We start from the raw sequence: 20,000 nt of genomic DNA, 5'->3' as shown, positions 1-20,000 counted from the left end.
TTAATGGTACAAATTAGTTTTTGGACCCCTAGATACATATTTGTACCCATTCTGAGCTTGTAGACCCGCCTTTGAAGCAAAATGGTCAGCGATTGGCTGAATGCAAGTCAGCTGTCTGCTGTACTGGCCAATCACAGTGCATCTTCACCACTGAACTCCTGAAGAGCAGCAGTCTGGGTGCCGACAGCCATGCGGCATTATTTTACGCGGTGAATTTAAGTTTGTGTCGGGACTTTGGGAAGTTTGGCTCGGTAGCTAGTTAGTGGGAGTTTGGGTCGTTGTAGCCAGGCGGCGGCCAGACGGACGGACAACTAAACTAACACAGAAATATGGCGGCACTATTCATATTAGGAGGAGGAGGAGTAGTAGTAGACGGAGTACGAAAGCTGTCCACCTTGTCTACAGAGGAACTGATTCACAAACTAGTCACGGAAGCTGGAATAGACGTTTCAGAAGGCGAGGCAAAAAGGTTTACCGGTAAGTAACTTTATTTAATGTTTGCACTAACTTACAGTAAGCAGTTTCATGTTTAGGAACATATATAAATAAAATGTTGAGCACCAACATCTCGTTTTTGGCTGTCCCAGGTGGCGTGAACAAACAGTCCAATGAGTTATTTTGTTCATTTTAATCAATAAAACCCCTTAAATGATAGCGGTTGGATTTGAAATGACGGACAGGGTTGTTAAATGTGCACAATGTATTGATTTCAACTACTTTATTCGGTAATATATCATATTAATATCACTTTCATGTTTAGGAGGGGGGAAACTGAAATGGCGGATACGCGCCAAAACGTCTGTTTTTCTGTTACTGTGGTTTGTTTCCTTGCGCGCGGGAGCAGACCGGCAGTAGCATGTCCATTTATAATATTTAAAGCGTCATTCCACTGTCTTTATTTCGGGGTTGTATCATGATATTCTGGTTTGCGTCCGTATTGTTCGGCGGGCCACCACGCAATCATTCACCACCACAGTAATGCATTCGGTTGCCAACAAATTGTGTTGTACCCGAACGCGTTCAAAGAACAGTTACAGACGTTCGTATCCTGCCACAACGTTATGCTGTTTTCACACGGGAGGATGCAACAGATGCAAAACTACACTAGTACATCTAGTTACAAGTTCACAAACAGTGTCGTCGTTAAGCAGCAGTATCAGCAGCAGCAGCATGCTGCTGCTGCTGCTGCAGCAGCTGTCCGTTTATTATTAGCACAACCACGAACGTCCACCACATATACAATGAATTACTCACCTAATGATGCCTGCAGGTTCCATGATTAATTCCAGTCTAAGTGGGCGACAGTTTTCATATTGTAAATATGGTCGCTGGTGTGTGTGAACCCTATCGCTTCCCTTACATTCTGCACGTTCATGTGAGGTAAACAAAGATGGATGCACCCTGTTAGGCTGTTACCATAGCTTTTCACTGCAATTATGTTAAGAAATGATTACCTGCAATATCTGTACAATGGACCTCGCTAGGCCTTGTATATATTTCACAATGTAATCAGAAAAAACCTCCCCACACACAGTGCGTGTGTCTGTGTCACTGTTGGGAGCTTTGTTAATATATTTCAACTTTCAACATGCATTCTTTATCTGCTTTTTTTTCTTCATCTATTATGACGGGGATAAATGTGAAAAACGTATTTTTCCATTTCACCAGGTCTTTAACACTAGCATGTCTGAATTAAAATCACTACTACTATGACGGCTAACGGTCAGGCTGACCGGTGTTTTTCGTGCAATTCCATTGGCCACTCTCTCCCTGCATCTCTTCACACCTCTCCCCCCGTGGCGGGGGGTTGACGACTTGCCATTGTCTTCTAAATGTCACATTCCAACTAATTCAAGGCAGCGTTTCAACTCGACAGGACAACTCAAAGTTATTTTTCAACATGTATTTATTTAGCTATGCTCAATAGATAGGTGGAAACAATACGCCAGTCAGTCAACACACCATATTTCACCATATTTTTGATGCGCTGATATATGAAATGAATATGCGCGACAGCTGTGCGTGCGTGCGTGCAAATCAGAAAAGTTTAGGCTACAGACAAAGGAGTTGGGAGTTTGGGAGCGGCCGGCTAGCCACATATTAGCCTATATATATTTTAAAAATACCCAGCATAATTGTTGGGAAGGCTAAGCCTGGCCTAGCCGCCGCCTATGATCGATGTCATTTATATATATTTGATTTATTGTGCCAGCAGAGAGATCCGTAGCAGCAGCACGGTTTATATATACACCATAGGATAGATCAAGTCATGTGACGCATCACCGCCACAAATAGTGCTACAGCGTTATCTAAAATGCACTTCCGCATACCTCACCGTCAGTTACTTGGATATTTTCTCCCTCTCCACGAGAGAGGGAGGGAGAGAGAAAAAAAGAGAGCCGTGATGCGTGGAAATCAGTTCCACTGGTCGCGTGCAGAAAAGTTATTTTCTTTTTCATTTCAGTTTACCAAACTATAATTATAGTGACGATGTGAGCGCTATATATTCAATATAGCGCTAGCTATAGCTAGTTTCTGTACAACACACCATATTTTCTTTTTCATTTCAGAAACTATAATTATAGTGACGATCTGAGCGCTATATATTCAATATAGCGCTCACATGTCACTATAATTAATTACCCTTGCGCAGCAATTACACTGTCCATCTTTGTATTGAGACAATAAAATAAATACGACATTAGCGTTATATATTGTCATTTTTATATAGAGGGGATACATTATAGGGAAGGAGGTCTATCGCGTTGGAATGATTCATGTCATTGATTCATGTCATTTTTACACTGTTCGTTTAGCGTGCCCTCCGAAAAATAAAGTAAAAATATTTTTGATGCGCTGATATATGAAATGAATATGCGCGACATAGTCACAATGCTATAAACTTTATTATTCCAACATAATTATGCTAAAGATGGTGTGTATAGTCAACATATTTCTTTTTCCGTTTCGAGAAATAAAGTCAGACATCGTTATTTCTGCAAACCGCATATAAGAAATATAACATCTAAAACAACATTTAGTTTATGTAAGTTTGTAATGTAAGTTTGCCTACATGTGGACTTCCACATGTAGGTTGGAATGCAAATGACACATTAGCTTGAACAATGCCCGTCTCCAGCCGGGAGGAAGGTGTGAACAGCACGGCTTGTGGGGGAGAAAGGGTGAGGGCTCTAAGAGCGGTCCCACGGACCGCAAAAGAGCAGACATTTTAGTAGAATTATGTCTAAAATCATATTTCCAAAACGTTTCAGATGAAAAAAAAAACAGAGATGGTTTGAATCGAACATTTAGAAAAAGTCATGCAAGGGGAACTTTCTCAGGACTTCATGGGCAAAGAAAATCCACTTCAAAATTTCAAAATCGGTCAGCCTGACCGCTCCGACGCGCTAGTGTTAAATAACCAGGGCTTGCCTCTGAAACCTGTCAGTGCTGTCTAGACTGAACTACCTGGACAATTTGTCCTTATGTGGGGAAACGGTTAGTGTGTGGAGGTGTTTAAATGGCTTTAATTAAGTGAATAAATACAATGTTTACAATTTGTCATATGATGCATTTAATTAAATCAGCTAGTGTGTGTGTGTGTGTGTGTGTGTGTGTGTGTGTGTGTGTGTGTGTGTGTGTGTGTGTGTGTGTGTGTGTGTGTGTGTGTGTGTGTGTGTGTGTGTGTGTGTGTGTGTGTGTGTGTGTGTGTGTGTGTGTGTGTGTGTGTGTGTGTGTGTGTGTGTGTGTGTGTGTGTGTGTGTGTGTGTGTGTGTGTGTGTGTGTGTGTGTGTGTGTGTGTGTGTGTGTGTCCTCAGAGAATGAAGTGGACGGAGAAACGGTGGACTGTGGACTAACTGAACAAATGATCGGCTTCCTCTTCGCTGGATCATTCAAAAAACAAATTAAATTTAGACAATTTGTAGAAAAATACAAGGAGGGTGAGACAGAGATTTGTTTACAGCCAATTGAGCCTGAAGAAGCCTCCCAATCTCAGCTTTCCACGGTTTCAAGGCAAGTGCATCTCCATAAGATAGTTGTGCTTACACAGTCACTGTATGCTGCTTAACCCATTTACATCTGAGGCTGAACAGTTTTCTGAAAAACCTATGTTTCCATGTCAGTGGTGCTCAACCCTTTTGATGTCAAGGACCCCCAGAATTATCTGTATTTGGCTGCGGGCCCCCATCTGAAAATGTGTAGTTTTAGGGACCCCTAAGAAGCAAAGATTTGAGTTGAATTCAATTATTTGTGCCACAGTTTCACAATTTTTCAAAAATGGCAGATCTACAAGCTTGTTTTCAATAGCTAAAGTTTATAACATAACAACACCAAAAGGGGTTCCTGTCCTGACTGGGTTAAATGGGTATGCCAACATATTGGGTGAATCAGCGGTCCAGGCACCTGACTGGCAGTGTGCCGCAGGTTCGACCCCCGGTCCTGGCGGCCTTTACTGCATGTCCACCCCCCCCCCCCATCTCTCGCCGCATTTCCTGTCAGCCTACTGTATATCCCTCCTACAAAAAAAATAGCTGGAGAGACTGGGAGACACCGTCACAGAACAAATTCACTCTAGAATATAAAACTAACAAAAGAAAATCTGCTTGTTCCATTGCAGTGCTGAACCAGCCTGTGGGAGTGTTGAACCAGCCCGTGTGAGACTTCACCATATCGGCATCTGTCCAACCTTTCCCCATGATGTTCAGACGGTGCTCGATGCCAGGGACCTGCGTCTCATAGTGCCGAGAATACGCCACAAAATTACCAGTGTGCTGTATGAAAAACTAATGTCACACAACATGTAAGTATCAACTGTTAACCATTACTATAACTTTAGTACTTGGCATTCATACATTGTTAGCTGATCTTTTAAGAAACCAAGAGTTTGAATTTGTTCTTGCCTTTTGGGCTAGGTATCCAACCCCAGCGGAGTACGTTCAGGTTGCCAAGTCAGTGGTTGTGAAATACCCGCATCTTAGAGATGCAGAGGGGAATGGCTATGTAAGTTGTGTTTTATTCTCTTCAGTGATTTGTGTGTGTGTGTGTGTGTGTGTGTGTGTGTGTGTGTGTGTGTGTGTGTGTGTGTGTGTGTGTGTGTGTGTGTGTGTGTGTGTGTGTGTGTGTGTGTGTGTGTGTGTGTGTGTGTGTGTGTGTGTGTGTGTGTGTGTGTGTGTGTGTGTGTGTGTGTGTGTGTGTGTGTGTGTGTGTGCGAGACTATTAACCCATTTAGAACTGACATCGAAATTAAAAAAAAATCTTCTAAATCATGACAGTTTTCTGAAATACCTATGGTTCTATATCAGTGGTGCTCAATATTTCATGTCGAGGATCCCCAGAATAATCTGTATTTGGCCGTGGACCCCATCTGAAAATATGTTGTCCCAGGGACGCCCCCAGAAGCAACGATTTGAGTAAAAACCTTCGCTATGAAAGAATATATTCAAAGATTTGCACCACATTTTCATGATTTTTCAAAAATGGCAGATCTACAAGTTCATAGCGCGGCACAGAGCTATGAGCTTGTAGATCTGCTATATTTCAATAGCTAAAGTATAACATATTGCTTAAAACACAAAGGGGTTAATAGCCAAATGTGTTTCATTTTATCCAGACAACCTGGCATGCGTCCCTAAAAAGAAAATGCAAAAATGAACGTGCCCCACTGGTCAGCAATACCGAGGTCCGAAAGATGAAAGAGAAGTATGGCCACGCAAAGAAGCCCCAACCTCCCTCTACACCTAGTCTGCATAGACGAGCAGCTAATCAAACATCTGTAAGTCATTTGTCATATCTATATATTTTGAGGGTGTTCCAGGTTGTCCCTAGCTAAATGATGGAGAGTTGGTAACCAAATTGACTCTTTTAATTTTTTTGTCTTCACAACATTTGCCTGTTATTTCTTGTATGGTTACCACATAAATACAGCATGGAATTGTGAACAAAATCTCATCCAACGATAACAAAATGGCTTTGCATACTTGGGAGCAGGCGGTACACTGTACAACTCATCCACATCTGTCTATGCTTTTTCCACAGGAAATACTGGTTGTCGGAGAGGATGCCACTTCTGTGAAGGCCCATGTTGCCGTTCTTCATAGTGAATACCAGAAGACGCATCCAGATCTCCCAACTGTGAAAGATCTCATGGTGCGAACCTTCTCCTGGAGACGGCGTGAAATCATGGATGGGATGTCTGTGGAGGATCTACTCCAAAGATATCCCTTCCTAAGGGCTCCTGGTGGAGTAAGTATAGTGCACAGCTGAATGTTGCAGCATTATCAATCTATCAGGGGTCATTAACTTTATTTGGTTACAAAAATGTTTTCAAGCCCAATGGCTAGCAAATCTTAACATTTTGATTCCTTTTTAAATCAAAACCAAACCTCTTTGCCAAAAATAGATCTACAAACTCACAGCATATCGCAGCAACGCATTGTGATGTGAGCTTGTAGATTTGCTATTTTCTGTACATTTTCCCCATGACATGATATCTCAAACTTGTATAGCGCTTTTACTCTTTACATTGGGTGCAGAGGTATAGCAACAAAATGAAAACAACCTCATGTAACTCATGAGTACCTCCTAGGGGTCTCAGACCCCCTGTTAAAAACCCATCTATGTAGTAATTTCAAATATTGTGAGATTGAGTGTATATAATAGTTGGCATATGCTGAATATGAATCATACTTGTGTTTTCTACAGTTTTCTGATGAGGTTGATCGAATCCATCCAGCCACAAGCAGTCTGTGTGATCGCTTCAGGGAGGGCTTCGCTGGTATTTTGCCAGAAGTTCTAAAACGTGCAGGAAAATCCCACGCAGAAGTCTTCAACACCGCAAGACAGGATGCCCTGGCTGAAGATCTACCAGGTAGTGAGCACTTTTCTAATTAACCACGTTGCACACTTGAAGGGCTACAGGCTTTAGTTTAGACATACTATTGGTCCGACTGTCATTAGACCGACAACCTACCTCAAACCCTAACCTAACCACAAGAATGGGCGCAGTGCATGTTCGACCGCATTTCTGACCGTGGTTTCCGCATGTCGGTCCGTTGGTGTGCATCCCCACTTGATGTGATTGGTGACTCTTGCTATGTTTACTGCATTGCAGAAATCGACTTCAGGGCCGGGCTGATCATACTGCCGTCCATCTTCAAAGAGAAAATTGAAGTCTTCATCATGATGGGAGAGGTGAGCATCTGGATTGTCCTGCACAGTGTTGCACTGCTTTTCAGTTCTATCACCATGTAAACAGTTTAGAGCAGCCACACAGCCTGTGTGAGCAGCGTACTCCTCTAGGCACAGCATTTGGGAACCACTGCTCTCCTCCACTGTATGCAGCCCATGTCAATTGTATGGGTCATCCGATCCTACTACTACAAAAAAATATATAATTGTGGAGCCGTACTTCTTGTCACACACTTTCATAGCTGGAAGCTGCCCGGTACAACCACAGTCTGACCTTCTAGCCACTGAGCAGCTCCACTGGAGCGGTTTGGATTAAGGGCCTTGTTCAGTGGTGGTAATGAGGGAGAGGCAACCGCTGCCTTTTCACTTTCCCCACCCAGATGTATTGTGTTTAACATAAATGACAAATCTGTTCTTTCTATATAAATGCCACGAAGTTACAAAATGTAAACTAGGGGTCTTTTTTTCAAGCCAAGGAACCCTTAGCAGTGACCCTCTCCAATGTGTATATGATGTGTTTGTTTACACATTAGCTTTGGTAATAATATGTTGACTTCATGTTAAAGTTTATTTTCAGTCATTTAACCACTTGAACCTTAAATACAAATTTGATTTGGTCTGCCTCCCCTTGACCAAATTTCTAAGCTCACAATGCGTCAGTCGTGAGCTTGTAGATCCAATATTTTTGGCAAATGTCCCCAGAAGAAAAGAACGATTCGGTGCAAAGTGGTTAATGTAACAAGTTTTGACACATGTTGGAAAATATTCATTTTGCATGTTTTGCTTTATGTAGGGGGATGCTGCTACGCCCAATCCAACCATACAAGTCATGGACCAGGACTGGAAGATGGCCATCGCTGGACGGGTGCGGTGTGTGGTGAAAGTTGACGGTGCGGACGTGTGCCAGTGCAGAAGCCTTGATGAAGCCTTCATAACAGCCTTCTGTATGTATTTTGTTTTCAACCTTGCATACCCACCAGGTCTGAAAAAAACTCTGACTTTCCTTCAGCTGCGCATCGTCAATATCAAGGAAGAGGGAGACAAGGCCATTCCAACAACCATACTGCGTGTGATTAACGCGCTGTGCACTGCAAATAATTAACCGTCTGTACTATATCACAACCGTCTGTACTAGATCACAATGCATTGTCTGCACCAGTGCCCAAAATGCACTAGAAAGGTTTTTACTCTCTCAAAGTTAATTATACATATTGGACTTGTTCATGCACATCAACCAAATTTTAGTATCACATGTGGTTTAGGTGACTGTCAGTCAACATTTACCAAATTCCCTTCTTATAGACGACATGTGTACAGAAAACACAAATCAAGATTTAGATCTAGGCCTATTGATAATGTCTATGCAGAGCCTGCAGTAGAGCACCCAAGTGTGGAGAATGAACCAAGTACTTCTGATGAACACCAACGTGTGGAGAATGAATTAATTGCTTCTGATGAACACCAACGTGTGGAGAATGAACCAATAGCTTCTGATGAATTTGATTCCAGGCCAAATTTAGATCAACTACTTGAGGATTTCAAAGATAATCTGTTTGGCTTTGTCCTTAAATGCAGAGAGAAAAACCTTCTGAATGTGTCACTCCAACAAGACATTACAAATGATGTCAAATTTCTATTTAGTTTTTTCAAAGATAATTATGATTCATTTATTTCTTATCATCTGGAAAAAGGTGGTTTTGATATTTCAAATTGCCCCGAACTTCAACAGGTGTTCCACTCATCAAATTTCTTTGATAACGCTTATGAAGCAGTCCGTTCTCCACACATGATTCAAGAACACTGTAAATCTAAGTTGAACTATATACAACCTGTACACTACACATTGAGAGGCTCTTCTGGCCAAAAAGTTGGATCATTTTCCTATGTTCCCATTGCTGAAGTTTTAAAGAAGTACTGTGCTCATGATGATGTCTGGGATCAAATACTATCTGAAAATAACCAGGTCATAGATGAAGAGCTTCTGACAGATTATAGAGATGGTCTTTATTTTAAGGAGCATTCTGTTTTTAGAGAGCATCCTGATGCTTTAAGAATCCATCTGTATGAAGATGAATATGAAGTAGTCAATCCTCTTGGTGCCAAGAGAGGGAAGCATAAACTATGTGGATTTTACTACACTATTGGAAATGTGAGTGGAAAGTATCGATCTCAACTCGGCCACATTCACTTAGCCATGTTAGTTCAATATTCAACCCTGACCAAATATTGGAATGCCATCTTAGAACGAATGCTAGATGACCTAAAACAGCTTTCAACTGAAGGCTTTATTGTAAGTGTCCGTGGAACAGAGCACACAGTTTATGCTGCTTTAGCAACCTTTTCAGCTGACAATCTCTCTGCTCATATGATTGGTGGCTTCAGAATGTGTTTTAGCTCGGGTAGAATTTGTCGTAACTGTATGGCAACTCATGCGGAAATCAATGACACATTCCAAGAAGATGATTTTGTTCTGAGAAACACTGAAGTCCACAAATATCATCTCCAGTGTGTCCAGCAGAACAAGAACAATGTAGCTGTGTATGGTGTAAAAGGCAATAGTTATTTTGATTCACTAGGTTATTTTGATGTGACCAAGTCTTTGCCCCCAGACATCATGCATGATATGTTGGAGGGAGTTGTTCCACTGACAATGAAGCATGTTATTTGCGAGGCGCAGAGAAAAAAGCATATCAGTATAACTGAGCTAAATGAAGAGCTTAAAAAAATCAGTATAGGTCAGAATGACAAGGCTAATAAGCCTGTGCCTTTGTCTGAACGACTCCAAACTTCAGGCATTGTAGGATCTGCTACTCAAAAATGGTGTCTTTTCAGATTATTGCCTTTTCTAATGGGGCACCGTGTTCCTCCTGGCAGCAGTTACTGGCATGTGTTCTTATTATTGCGAAGTATTGCAGATGTTGTCATGGCAGCTAAGGTGCGGAAAGATGACCTAGCATGTCTGCAGTTACTTATTCATGAATTCCTTTCTGAGATGAAAGCGGAATTTGGAAATGTTCTAACACCTAAATGTCATTTTCTTATACATTATCCAAGACTTATGTTAATGTATGGTCCCCTCCGTTCTCTTTGGTGTATGAGATTTGAAGGAAAACATCAATATTTTAAGAACCTGGCTAAGAACACTCGAAACTTTGTAAACATAGCTATGACACTAAGCAATCGTCACCAGTTCAAGCAATGTTGGGAATTTTCAGCTGCCAACATGTTGGGGGATTTTGAAAAGGTGCCTGGTAAAAGTGTCAGCACACCATTTTTGTCTCTACCCATTACTCTTCAGACTGCTCTAAAAACAAATGATACGTTTAACTTCAGAGCTACAGAATTAGAGGACAAAGTCAGTCAACGTGTCTCTGCAGTAACTTTAGACAACATCAAGTATGCAGTTGGAGATGTACTGACATTAGACCTTTTACATGTTGAAAGAATTCCTGTATTTGTACAGATCAAATACATTCTTAACATTGATACCATGTGGGTGCTTGGCAGTAAAATGTTGCTTCCATTGTCCTTTGACTCACATTTTCATGCCTATCATGTAAAAGTAGACAGTGACTGGATGTTGCTCAAACCTGGAGACGAATTGGACCACACATCGCTTGACACATATTCAGTGGACGATAATTTGTATGTTGCTTTGAAACATTTTGTATAGATCTTTTGAAAGGAATTTGTAGACTAGCTGGATGTTGTCACGGAATTGAGTACAATTTCCCCCAGCGTTTCAGCAATGCAAGACTGTTAATGAACAGCTGAACAGGCTCGATGCGTCAGTCTTGTGTTTTATAATTGCTGGGGGAATTGTACTCATTCATGTTGTACTCAAGTACATGTTGCACAAAACCTTAAGAGTATTATTCACAAGTGCTCTGAGTATTTTGCACTAGGTTGTTTGTGGGAAGAATAGCCAGATGTCACAGAATTGAGTACAATTTCCCCCAGCGTTTCAGCAATGCAAGACTGTTAATGAACAGCTCAACAGGCTCGATGCATCAGTCTTGTGTTGTATAAGTGCTGGGGGAATTGTACTCATTCATGTTGTATGTATTGTATTTTTTTTATATAGTTTTACATGTGTTCACTAAATGTTGTACTCAAGTACATGTTGCACAGAACCTTAAGAGTATTATTCACAAGTGCTCTGAGTATTTTGCACTAGGTTGTTTGTGTGCAGAATAGCCAGATATCACAGAATTGAGTACAATTTCCCCCAGCGTTTCAGCAATGCAAGACTGTTAATGAACGGCTCAACAGGCTCGATGCATCAGTCTTGTGTTGTATAAGTGCTGGGGGAATTGTACTCATTCATGTTGTATTTTATTTTTTTATATAGTTTTACATGTGTGCACTAAATGTTGTACTCGAGTACATGTTGCACAGAACCTTAAAGGACCACTTCACCACTTTTCAACTTCTCTTCCTATAATTGGTCCTCACTAATGTTCATGATAAAACACCACCATTTTTTCCTACTCAGTCTGTGTCTCATAGGAGGGCTTTGGGCAGTTCGGACACCCGTCCACCAGTGACATCATCATTAGGCAGATTTGTTTTTAAACAAGATTTTTATTATCGTGAGAACGATGGCTTCAATTTTTGAATTGCAACTTTTCAGGAAAAGAAAGCCTGCCGTTTCTATTAGCTTGGATTCACCATCAATGATGTCACTGGTGGATGGGTTTCTGAACTGCCCACAGCCTTCCTATGAGACACAGACTGAGTAGGGAAAAATTGTGGTATTTTATCATGAACATTAGTTAGGACCAATTATAGGAAGAGAAGTTGAAAAGTGGTGAAGTGGTCCTTTAAGAGTATTATTCACAAGTGCACTAGGTTGTTCGTGTGCAGAATAGCCAGATGTCACAGAATTTAGTACAATTTCCCCCAGCGTTTCAGCAATGCAAGACTGTTGATCTTGTGTTGTGTAAGGCCTCACTCACACACAACATTGATGCATGCTAGATGTAAGTGTCCTGGCCGCCCCAATGCATTTCCAATGGAAGTCACATGGTTTGATACAACATTTTGGACTACAAGCTGTTGTGTGGCTTTCGGCTGTGTTTCGACTGCCCCCCTCCACCTCATACAACACAAATGTTGTGTCAAACCATGTGACTCCCATTGGAAATGCATTGCGAGCTTGCATCAGCTATACATCTCATACAACAAGCATGCATCAATCTGTTGCGACCGTGTGAGTCGCCCATAAGCGCTGTGGGAATTGTACTAATTCATTCATGTTTGCACTTAATGTTGTCCTCAAGTACATGTTGCACCTACCTCAAGGTATTAAGTACCATTTTGCACTAGGTTGTTGCACAACCATAAGTTATTGACTTGCACTTTGGGACAAATAAAAAGTTATTGAATGTTGTTCATGTTTCTGAATCCATTTTGTATTTGTACATAAAGGTACATTGTTGCCAGTAGGGGTACAGCATTGCTATTTTAGAGGTACAATGTTGTCACTATAGGGGTACAGAAATGTTATTTTAGAGGTACAATGTTGTCACTATAGGGGTACAGAAATATTATATTAGAGGTACAATGTCGTCACTATAGGGGTACAGAAATATTCTTTTAGAGGTACAATGTTGTCACTATAGGGGTACATAAATGTTCTTTTAGAGGTACAATGTTGTCTGTATAGGGGTACATAAATGTTCTTTTAGAGGTACAATGTTGTCACTAAAGGGGTACATAAATGTTATTTTAGAGGTACAATGTTGTCACTATAGGGGTACATAAATGTTGTTTTAGAGGTACAATGTTGTCCATATAGGGGTACATAAATGTTCTTTTTGAGGTACAATGTTGTCACTATAGGGGTACAGATATGTTCTTTTAGTGATATAGGCAAAGGTACAAAGTTGTCACTAGGGGTACAGGAATGTTATTTAGAGGTACAACCAAGAAGGGTACACCAATGTACCAATACCAAAGGTACATTTCTGTACTCTACTAGGGTACTCCGGGGGTGACAAGCCCTTTGTACCTTTTGGGGTACAGAACCGCCCCGGTTATTTCTCTGTGTGTAGGCCTAACGGCAATGTGCTTCAATACGACGGTGCATGTCAACGCTGAGAAAATAGAACCATTCTGCGAGCTGCACAAAGTGTCTCGTTATTTGCACACAATTGGCGCACAGCGGGCCAATTGCTGTGCTGTTTTGTGGCTTTTTTCCCGTGCATGATTACCCTTTTTCTTTGCTATATACATCTTTGAATATCTCTATATTCAATCAATCAATCAAAACGAATTGTGACCTTTTTTTGTTATCACACAAACACAGATCCTCCTCTCTCTCTCTCTCTCTCTGGTTAGCCTGAGAGCTTGTGCTAACTGCCTCCTAACCCCCCTCCTAACCCCCCCCCCCCCCCCCCCCAGTAGCTCTCCAGTAGGACAGGAGTGGCTGTTTTCCAGTGTGGACACAGCTGGTGGACGGAGGGAACCTGATTAAACGCCGGCATCGCCGAGAGCTAGCGCACGTGCAGCGCACGTATCAACGGTGGTGTTGGTGTGGGGGGGGGGGGGGGGGGGGGGGGGTGTATTGGGTCATTGCCGCGTGCATGTCAGCTTTCTCGCTGAGCTCCAACCTGCCAAATCCTCAAATATGGCACAATTTTACCTTCAACTGGTTGCAACACAGTAAATACTTGCACCCACACATCCAGTATCGTCATGTCTCTGACACACACACACACACACACACACACACACACACACACACACACACACACACACACACACACACACACACACACACACACACACACACACACACACACACACACACACACAATTAAGAAATCAGACAGGCAGGCAGGCAGACCGACTGGTTGGAAAGAATCCATTACACACCTTATTGCTTATAATGATTTCACTCTGCCAGCATAAATGCCAATGAGCCATGAAGGTGTGGCGTAATGTGCTTTAGTCTCCCCGGCCCACTTTGCATTGGCTCCAAGTGGCATTACTGGTCTCGTCTTAGATTGACCTGTCGTCCTATTAGAGGAGTTTGCACAAGTTACACAAACTAGATACAACCAGTGGCTTTGGGGGGCCGTAAGCCAATCCTCAAGCTGCTAATCCCCCTCCCCTCCCATTCCAGTGTTTATAGTAGCCCATCCCTAAACTCCAGCGGAGTGCCATGTTGTCTTGGATAGGCCACACCATGTGAGAGGGTTCATTGTCTGCGGCTGTGCGATATAGAAGCTTTGTGCTTTGTCCAGAGCTTGTGAGAGCTAACTCAGTAGGACAGAGAGGTGACCGTAGGGACTGGAGGACAGGAGAAGGATGGATGAGACATGGCTACAGAGGGGAGAGAGAGAGTGAAAGAAGGGGAGAGAGATAGAGAGAAAAGGGGAGAGTGAGAGAGAGAGGCAGAGAGAGAGAGAGGCAGAGAGAGAGGCCAGAGAGAGAGTTTGAGGTAGAGAGAAGAGTGAGTACCAGACAGACAGTGAAAGGGATACAGTCAGAAAGACATGGGGGGGAACAACCATCAAACACACGCATGCGCACACACACACACGCACACGCACACACACACACACACACACACACACACACACACACACACACACGTAACAAGTTTCACACACACACAAGTGACAAGTTTCAATAGCTCCTTTGTGCGAGCTGTCACTCCTGAAGGGGATTCAGAGAGTGGCTTCTGTAGGTGACACATAATAAGCATCAGCCATAGACGCAGGTGATGATAGAAATGACTAACATCCCATGGTCCCAGCGTTTACCCAGCCTAGGAAAAGGTCAACCTGAAAAGTAAATGGCAAACGGTTAAAAAAAGCCCGTAGAACGACCTCATAAAAAAACAGAATAGCATTTACAAGAAAGTGTCGATCTGCCACCGCGCACGAAAATAAATGGACTGCGCTATACTTGTAATTAGCCTAGTGAGGAAAAGCTAATCACACGACGGGTAAAGGGCCTCTGATGAGTGCCGAGTCATATATATGGTTTATTTCGATCTTATGCCGTTAGTACATTACAGGATGAATCATGTTTTAAACTCATTTGACATGATCGAAAAGGTATAGGCGGAAGCTGGGAGCTTATTAGTGAATATACATCTCCAGTATTTCCATATATACATCTCCAGTATTTTGTATAGTTGCGAGTCGCCTCAAGCATCTAAGTGAATGTTAGAGGAAGCCCCCCCCAACCCCCACACCCCCCCAGCTCTCCCACGTATATATACATATTCTCCATAAATCACACCTCGCTGTCCATCCACTTCCACTCATCCCCTCTGCTCATCCCCTCTATATCTATACAGTTTCCATCCATCATCCCGGTGTCGTCTCAGTCCAAGCCTCGCCAGAGGGGGAGAGCTGCTAAGCAGGGCCTGACTAATGGCTAAACAAACACTATTATCAGGCCGCGGTTGGCCCAGTGCGGAGCTCCAGGAGTCTAGGCAGCAGCTGTGGCTCTTAATACTTAATCCTCACTAACCCCAGCTCCGTAAAGTGGATGGTCTGCTCAGGTCTGGTCTGGTCTGGAATCCTCAAGACCTGGCCTGACTGGGCAGGTTATGGACCCCAAAGTACGCATCCACACCAAGCACTTGGCCACTTTCAACCTGGCATATACGGTAGGTGCATACACACACGCACGCACACACACACACACACACACACACACGCACGAGCGCACACACACACACACACACACACACACACACACACACACACACACACACACACACACACACACACACACACACACACACACACACACACACACACACACACACACACACACAGTTAAGTAGACTGTGTTATGAGGGGGTAGAAGGGAGTGTCGGCCTCTCGTCTCGGCCAATTCCCCCTCTTAAGAAGGCACAGGGAGAAGGTAATGAGCCTGTTCCAGCCATACAGCTCCCCTGATAAGGCCACTGATTACGCCACATGTTCAGACGACAGGAGTGGGTATGTGTGTGTGTTTGGATGTGCCGTGTGTGTGTGTGTGTATGTGCCACCTGACCCAAAGCGGTCAACTACTAAATATCGCATGCTCACAAATCCGATATATATACTTTTTAGTTTTCCAACACACACACGCATGCACATGCGCACACACGCATGCGCACACGCAGACACACACACACAAACACAAACAAGACTTGTGCCCCAACAGACAGAAACCAATCAGCACTCTCGGTGCACCATCTCACAAGTGTGAGTGAGCGAGCGAGCTACTCAGTGAGAGTGGGTGATTAGACCCGGGGAGAGGCGGCATGACCTTTTCCCTCTCATTCTTGGTGTGCATGTGTGTGGTTTTATGAGTCACTGGCTGTAAACTCTCGCGACGCCTGCCACTTCACAGGAAATGTCACTGCCTTATATATATATACAGTATGACATGGCTGGACAGGGATTTGGGTGTGGGGGACAGCGAGGGACAGATAGAGGAGAGAGAGAGAGAGAGAGAGAGAGAGACAGACAGAGAGTATGTGTGCGTTTGTGTAAGAGAAGGCTGTCACCAATCAATCTGGGTTTCTCAGCATTCTCTCTCCTCACTCCCGGGTGACAACCGGCACGTTTTGCAGAAACACACGGACCCTGCCTCTGTTGCGTAAACAAACCGGCCCTTGAGGTCTGCATGCACTTCCACAGTCCCCAGACCTCAAGACGGACAGACGGACGGACGGACTCAGAGCGCTGGGGGAGAAGGGAGAGGCGTGGACAGCACAGCTGACGTTTTGAACGTGTGCAAACCAAACACCTACATACCGTTTGCTTGTGTACTTGTTATTATTATATTGTTAGTATTAAAGCTGCAATTTCTAACTCTGCATGTCCTACCCGAGATTCGAACCGTGGTCGCCTGCAAGAGTGCTGAAATTCCTCCCACTGAGCCAGTAGAGCAGGCCTGCTTGCTCAGGGGAGACATTTAAGTTTGACCTTCAGACAGAAGTAGGGATGTGCCGATGAGACATTTTGGCCAATATCGATATCCGATAAAAAATGAATTGCCGTTATGGCCGATAACCGATATTACCGATGTCGATATGATCTCATTCTGTATTAAAAATTATAATAATTATATCCATTCTGAAAAATACAAGTAACAGGGTGTCTGCACTGCAGGCTTAGGCAAGTCAGATTTAACTTGAATACCTTTATATTTAATATTGTGAGCTTGTAGATCTGTTCAAGCTGTTACTTTGGGCTTGTTTATCTGTGAAGACAGACCGATTAATCGGAACGATTAATTAATCGTTCCGATTTGCCGATTAAGCTCCCATCACTAGACAGAACCAGTTATGAAGCAGCAGTGGTCCTACCAGGAACTAAATGTGTCAATAGAGGAGCAGGGAATTCACATCTTTGTACCTGGGACAACTCCCAGATGGGCTAAATCAGGATGACTCCTACTTACTTAAGATTTTACTTGTAGCAAGCAAAAAAGCTATTACAAGAAATTGGTTACAAAAGAATTGTCCTACTGCTGACCTATTTATCAACATTGTGAAACAACTACATCTCCTAGAACAGATGACCTATTCTTTAAGACTGCAAAAAGAGCTGGGTGAAAGAAGATGGGAGAAATGGATAGTGTATTTAGCTGGGGGGGCGGATATGGAGTGAATATGGGCTGTGTCTTTCCGGTTGTCAATTAATCCAAAAGTCTGTAATATGTATTGTTGTTGCTTGTTGCTGTACATCCCATGACCTCATTTGTTTGTTTGTTTGTTTGTTTGTTTTTATTATTATTGTTTCTTCTGTTGATGTTTTTGTTTTAATGTATGCCTTGTTTGTCTTTTGTGTCTCTTGCATATTCAAAAATTCAAAAAATAAAGAGTTAAAAAAAAAATAGAGGAGCAGGGAGAACAAATACAAATTGTATAAAGCTCATTATGCACTTGTGAATAAAAATGATATTTTGTCAAATCTGTGGTAGAGTAAGTTAGTAGGTTAAATCTGTATGGTAGAGTAAGTTAGTAGGTTAAATCTGTATGGTAGAGTAAGTTAGTAGGTTAAAGATGATGTGTATGGTAGAGTAAGTTAGTAGGTTAAATCTGTATGGTAGAGTAAGTTAGTAGGTTACATCTGTATGGTAGAGTAAGTTAGTAGGTTAAATCTGTATGGTAGAGTAAGTTAGTAGGTTAAATCTGTGGTAGAGTAAGTTAGTAGGTTAAATCTGTATGGTAGAGTAAGTTAGTAGGTTAAATCTGTATGGTAGAGTAAGTTAGTAGGTTAAAGATGATGTGTATGGTAGAGTAAGTTAGTAGGTTAAATCTGTATGGTAGAGTAAGTTAGTAGGTTAAAGATGATGTGTATGGTAGAGTAAGTTAATCTGTATGGTAGAGTAAGTTAGTAGGTTAAATCTGTATGGTAGAGTAAGTTAATCTGTATGGTAGAGTAAGTTAATCTGTATGGTAGAGTAAGTTAATCTGTATGGTAGAGTAAGTTAGTAGGTTAAATCTGTATGGTAGAGTAAGTTAATCTGTATGGTAGAGTAAGTTAATCTGTATGGTAGAGTAAATTAATCTGTATGGTAGAGTAAGTTAATCTGTATGGTAGAGTAAGTTAGTAGGTTAAATCTGTATGGTAGAGTAAGTTAATCTGTATGGTAGAGTAAGTTAATCTGTATGGTAGAGTAAGTTAATCTGTATGGTAGAGTAAGTTAGTAGGTTAAATCTGTATGGTAGAGTAAGTTAATCTGTATGGTAGAGTAAGTTAATCTGTATGGTAGAGTAAGTTAATCTGTATGGTAGAGTAAGTTAGTAGGTTAAATCTGTATGGTAGAGTAAGTTAATCTGTATGGTAGAGTAAGTTAATCTGTATGGTAGAGTAAGTTAATCTGTATGGTAGAGTAAGTTAGTAGGTTAAATCTGTATGGTAGAGTAAATGAATCTGTATGGTAGAGTAAATTAGTAGGTTAAATCTGTATGGTAGAGTAAATTAATCTGTATGGTAGAGTAAATTAGTAGGTTAAATCTGTATGGTAGAGTAAGTTAGTAGGTTAAATCTGTATGGTAGAGTAAGTTAATCTGTATGGTAGAGTAAATTAGTAGGTTAAATCTGTATGGTAGAGTAAGTTAATCTGTATGGTAGAGTAAATTAATCTGTATGGTAGAGTAAGTTAATCTGTATGGTAGAGTAAATTAATCTGTATGGTAGAGTAAGTTAATCTGTATGGTAGAGTAAATTAATCTGTATGGTAGAGTAAATTAATCTGTATGGTAGAGTAAATTAATCTGTATGGTAGAGTAAATTAATCTGTATGGTAGAGTAAGTTAGTAGGTTAAATCTGTATGGTAGAGTAAATTAATCTGTATGGTAGAGTAAATTAATCTGTATGGTAGAGTAAGTTAATCTGTATGGTAGAGTAAATTAGTAGGTTAAATCTGTATGGTAGAGTAAATTAATCTGTATGGTAGAGTAAGTTAGTAGGTTAAATCTGTATGGTAGAGTAAATTAATCTGTATGGTAGAGTAAATTAATCTGTATGGTAGAGTAAATTAATCTGTATGGTAGAGTAAATTAATCTGTATGGTAGAGTAAATTAATCTGTATGGTAGAGTAAATTAATCTGTATGGTAGAGTAAGTTAGTAGGTTAAATCTGTATGGTAGAGTAAATTAATCTGTATGGTAGAGTAAATTAATCTGTATGGTAGAGTAAATTAATCTGTATGGTAGAGTAAATTAATCTGTATGGTAGAGTAAGTTAATCTGTATGGTAGAGTAAATTAGTAGGTTAAATCTGTATGGTAGAGTAAGTTAATCTGTATGGTAGAGTAAGTTAATCTGTATGGTAGAGTAAGTTA

General features: G+C 41.6%; 3 protein-coding genes and 1 long non-coding RNA gene across 4 annotated transcripts in view; 2 read left to right on the top strand and 2 right to left on the bottom strand.

The window, feature by feature from the left end:
• Positions 1 to 20,000, bottom strand: part of parvb (parvin, beta) — a 398,639-nt gene that overhangs the window by 49,900 nt on the left and 328,739 nt on the right. The window lies entirely within an intron of this gene.
• plxnb2b (plexin b2b) overlaps positions 1 to 20,000 on the bottom strand; it is a 238,568-nt gene that overhangs the window by 109,819 nt on the left and 108,749 nt on the right. The gene's annotated exons all lie outside the window — the stretch shown is intronic.
• On the top strand, positions 4,626 to 6,761 carry LOC306923398. Its single transcript, XR_013790055.1, has 5 exons — positions 4,626 to 4,801; positions 4,914 to 5,001; positions 5,612 to 5,773; positions 6,037 to 6,243; positions 6,703 to 6,761. It is a non-coding gene; the product is annotated as an uncharacterized lncRNA (long non-coding RNA).
• Positions 6,788 to 8,897, top strand: LOC306923397 (uncharacterized protein). Its single transcript, XM_079501458.1, has 3 exons — positions 6,788 to 6,868; positions 7,112 to 7,191; positions 7,982 to 8,897. The coding sequence occupies exons 2-3, from the start codon at positions 7,180 to 7,182 to the stop codon at positions 8,288 to 8,290; spliced, it is 321 nt and encodes a 106-aa protein (XP_079357584.1). The 5' UTR covers positions 6,788 to 6,868; positions 7,112 to 7,179; the 3' UTR covers positions 8,291 to 8,897.

Source organism: Electrona antarctica (assembly GCF_951216825.1).
Source record: "Electrona antarctica genome assembly, chromosome: 5".
Taxonomy (NCBI): Eukaryota; Metazoa; Chordata; class Actinopteri; order Myctophiformes; family Myctophidae; genus Electrona; species Electrona antarctica.
Note: the sequence above shows the minus strand (reverse complement) of the source record. Positions and strands in the feature narration are given on the sequence as shown.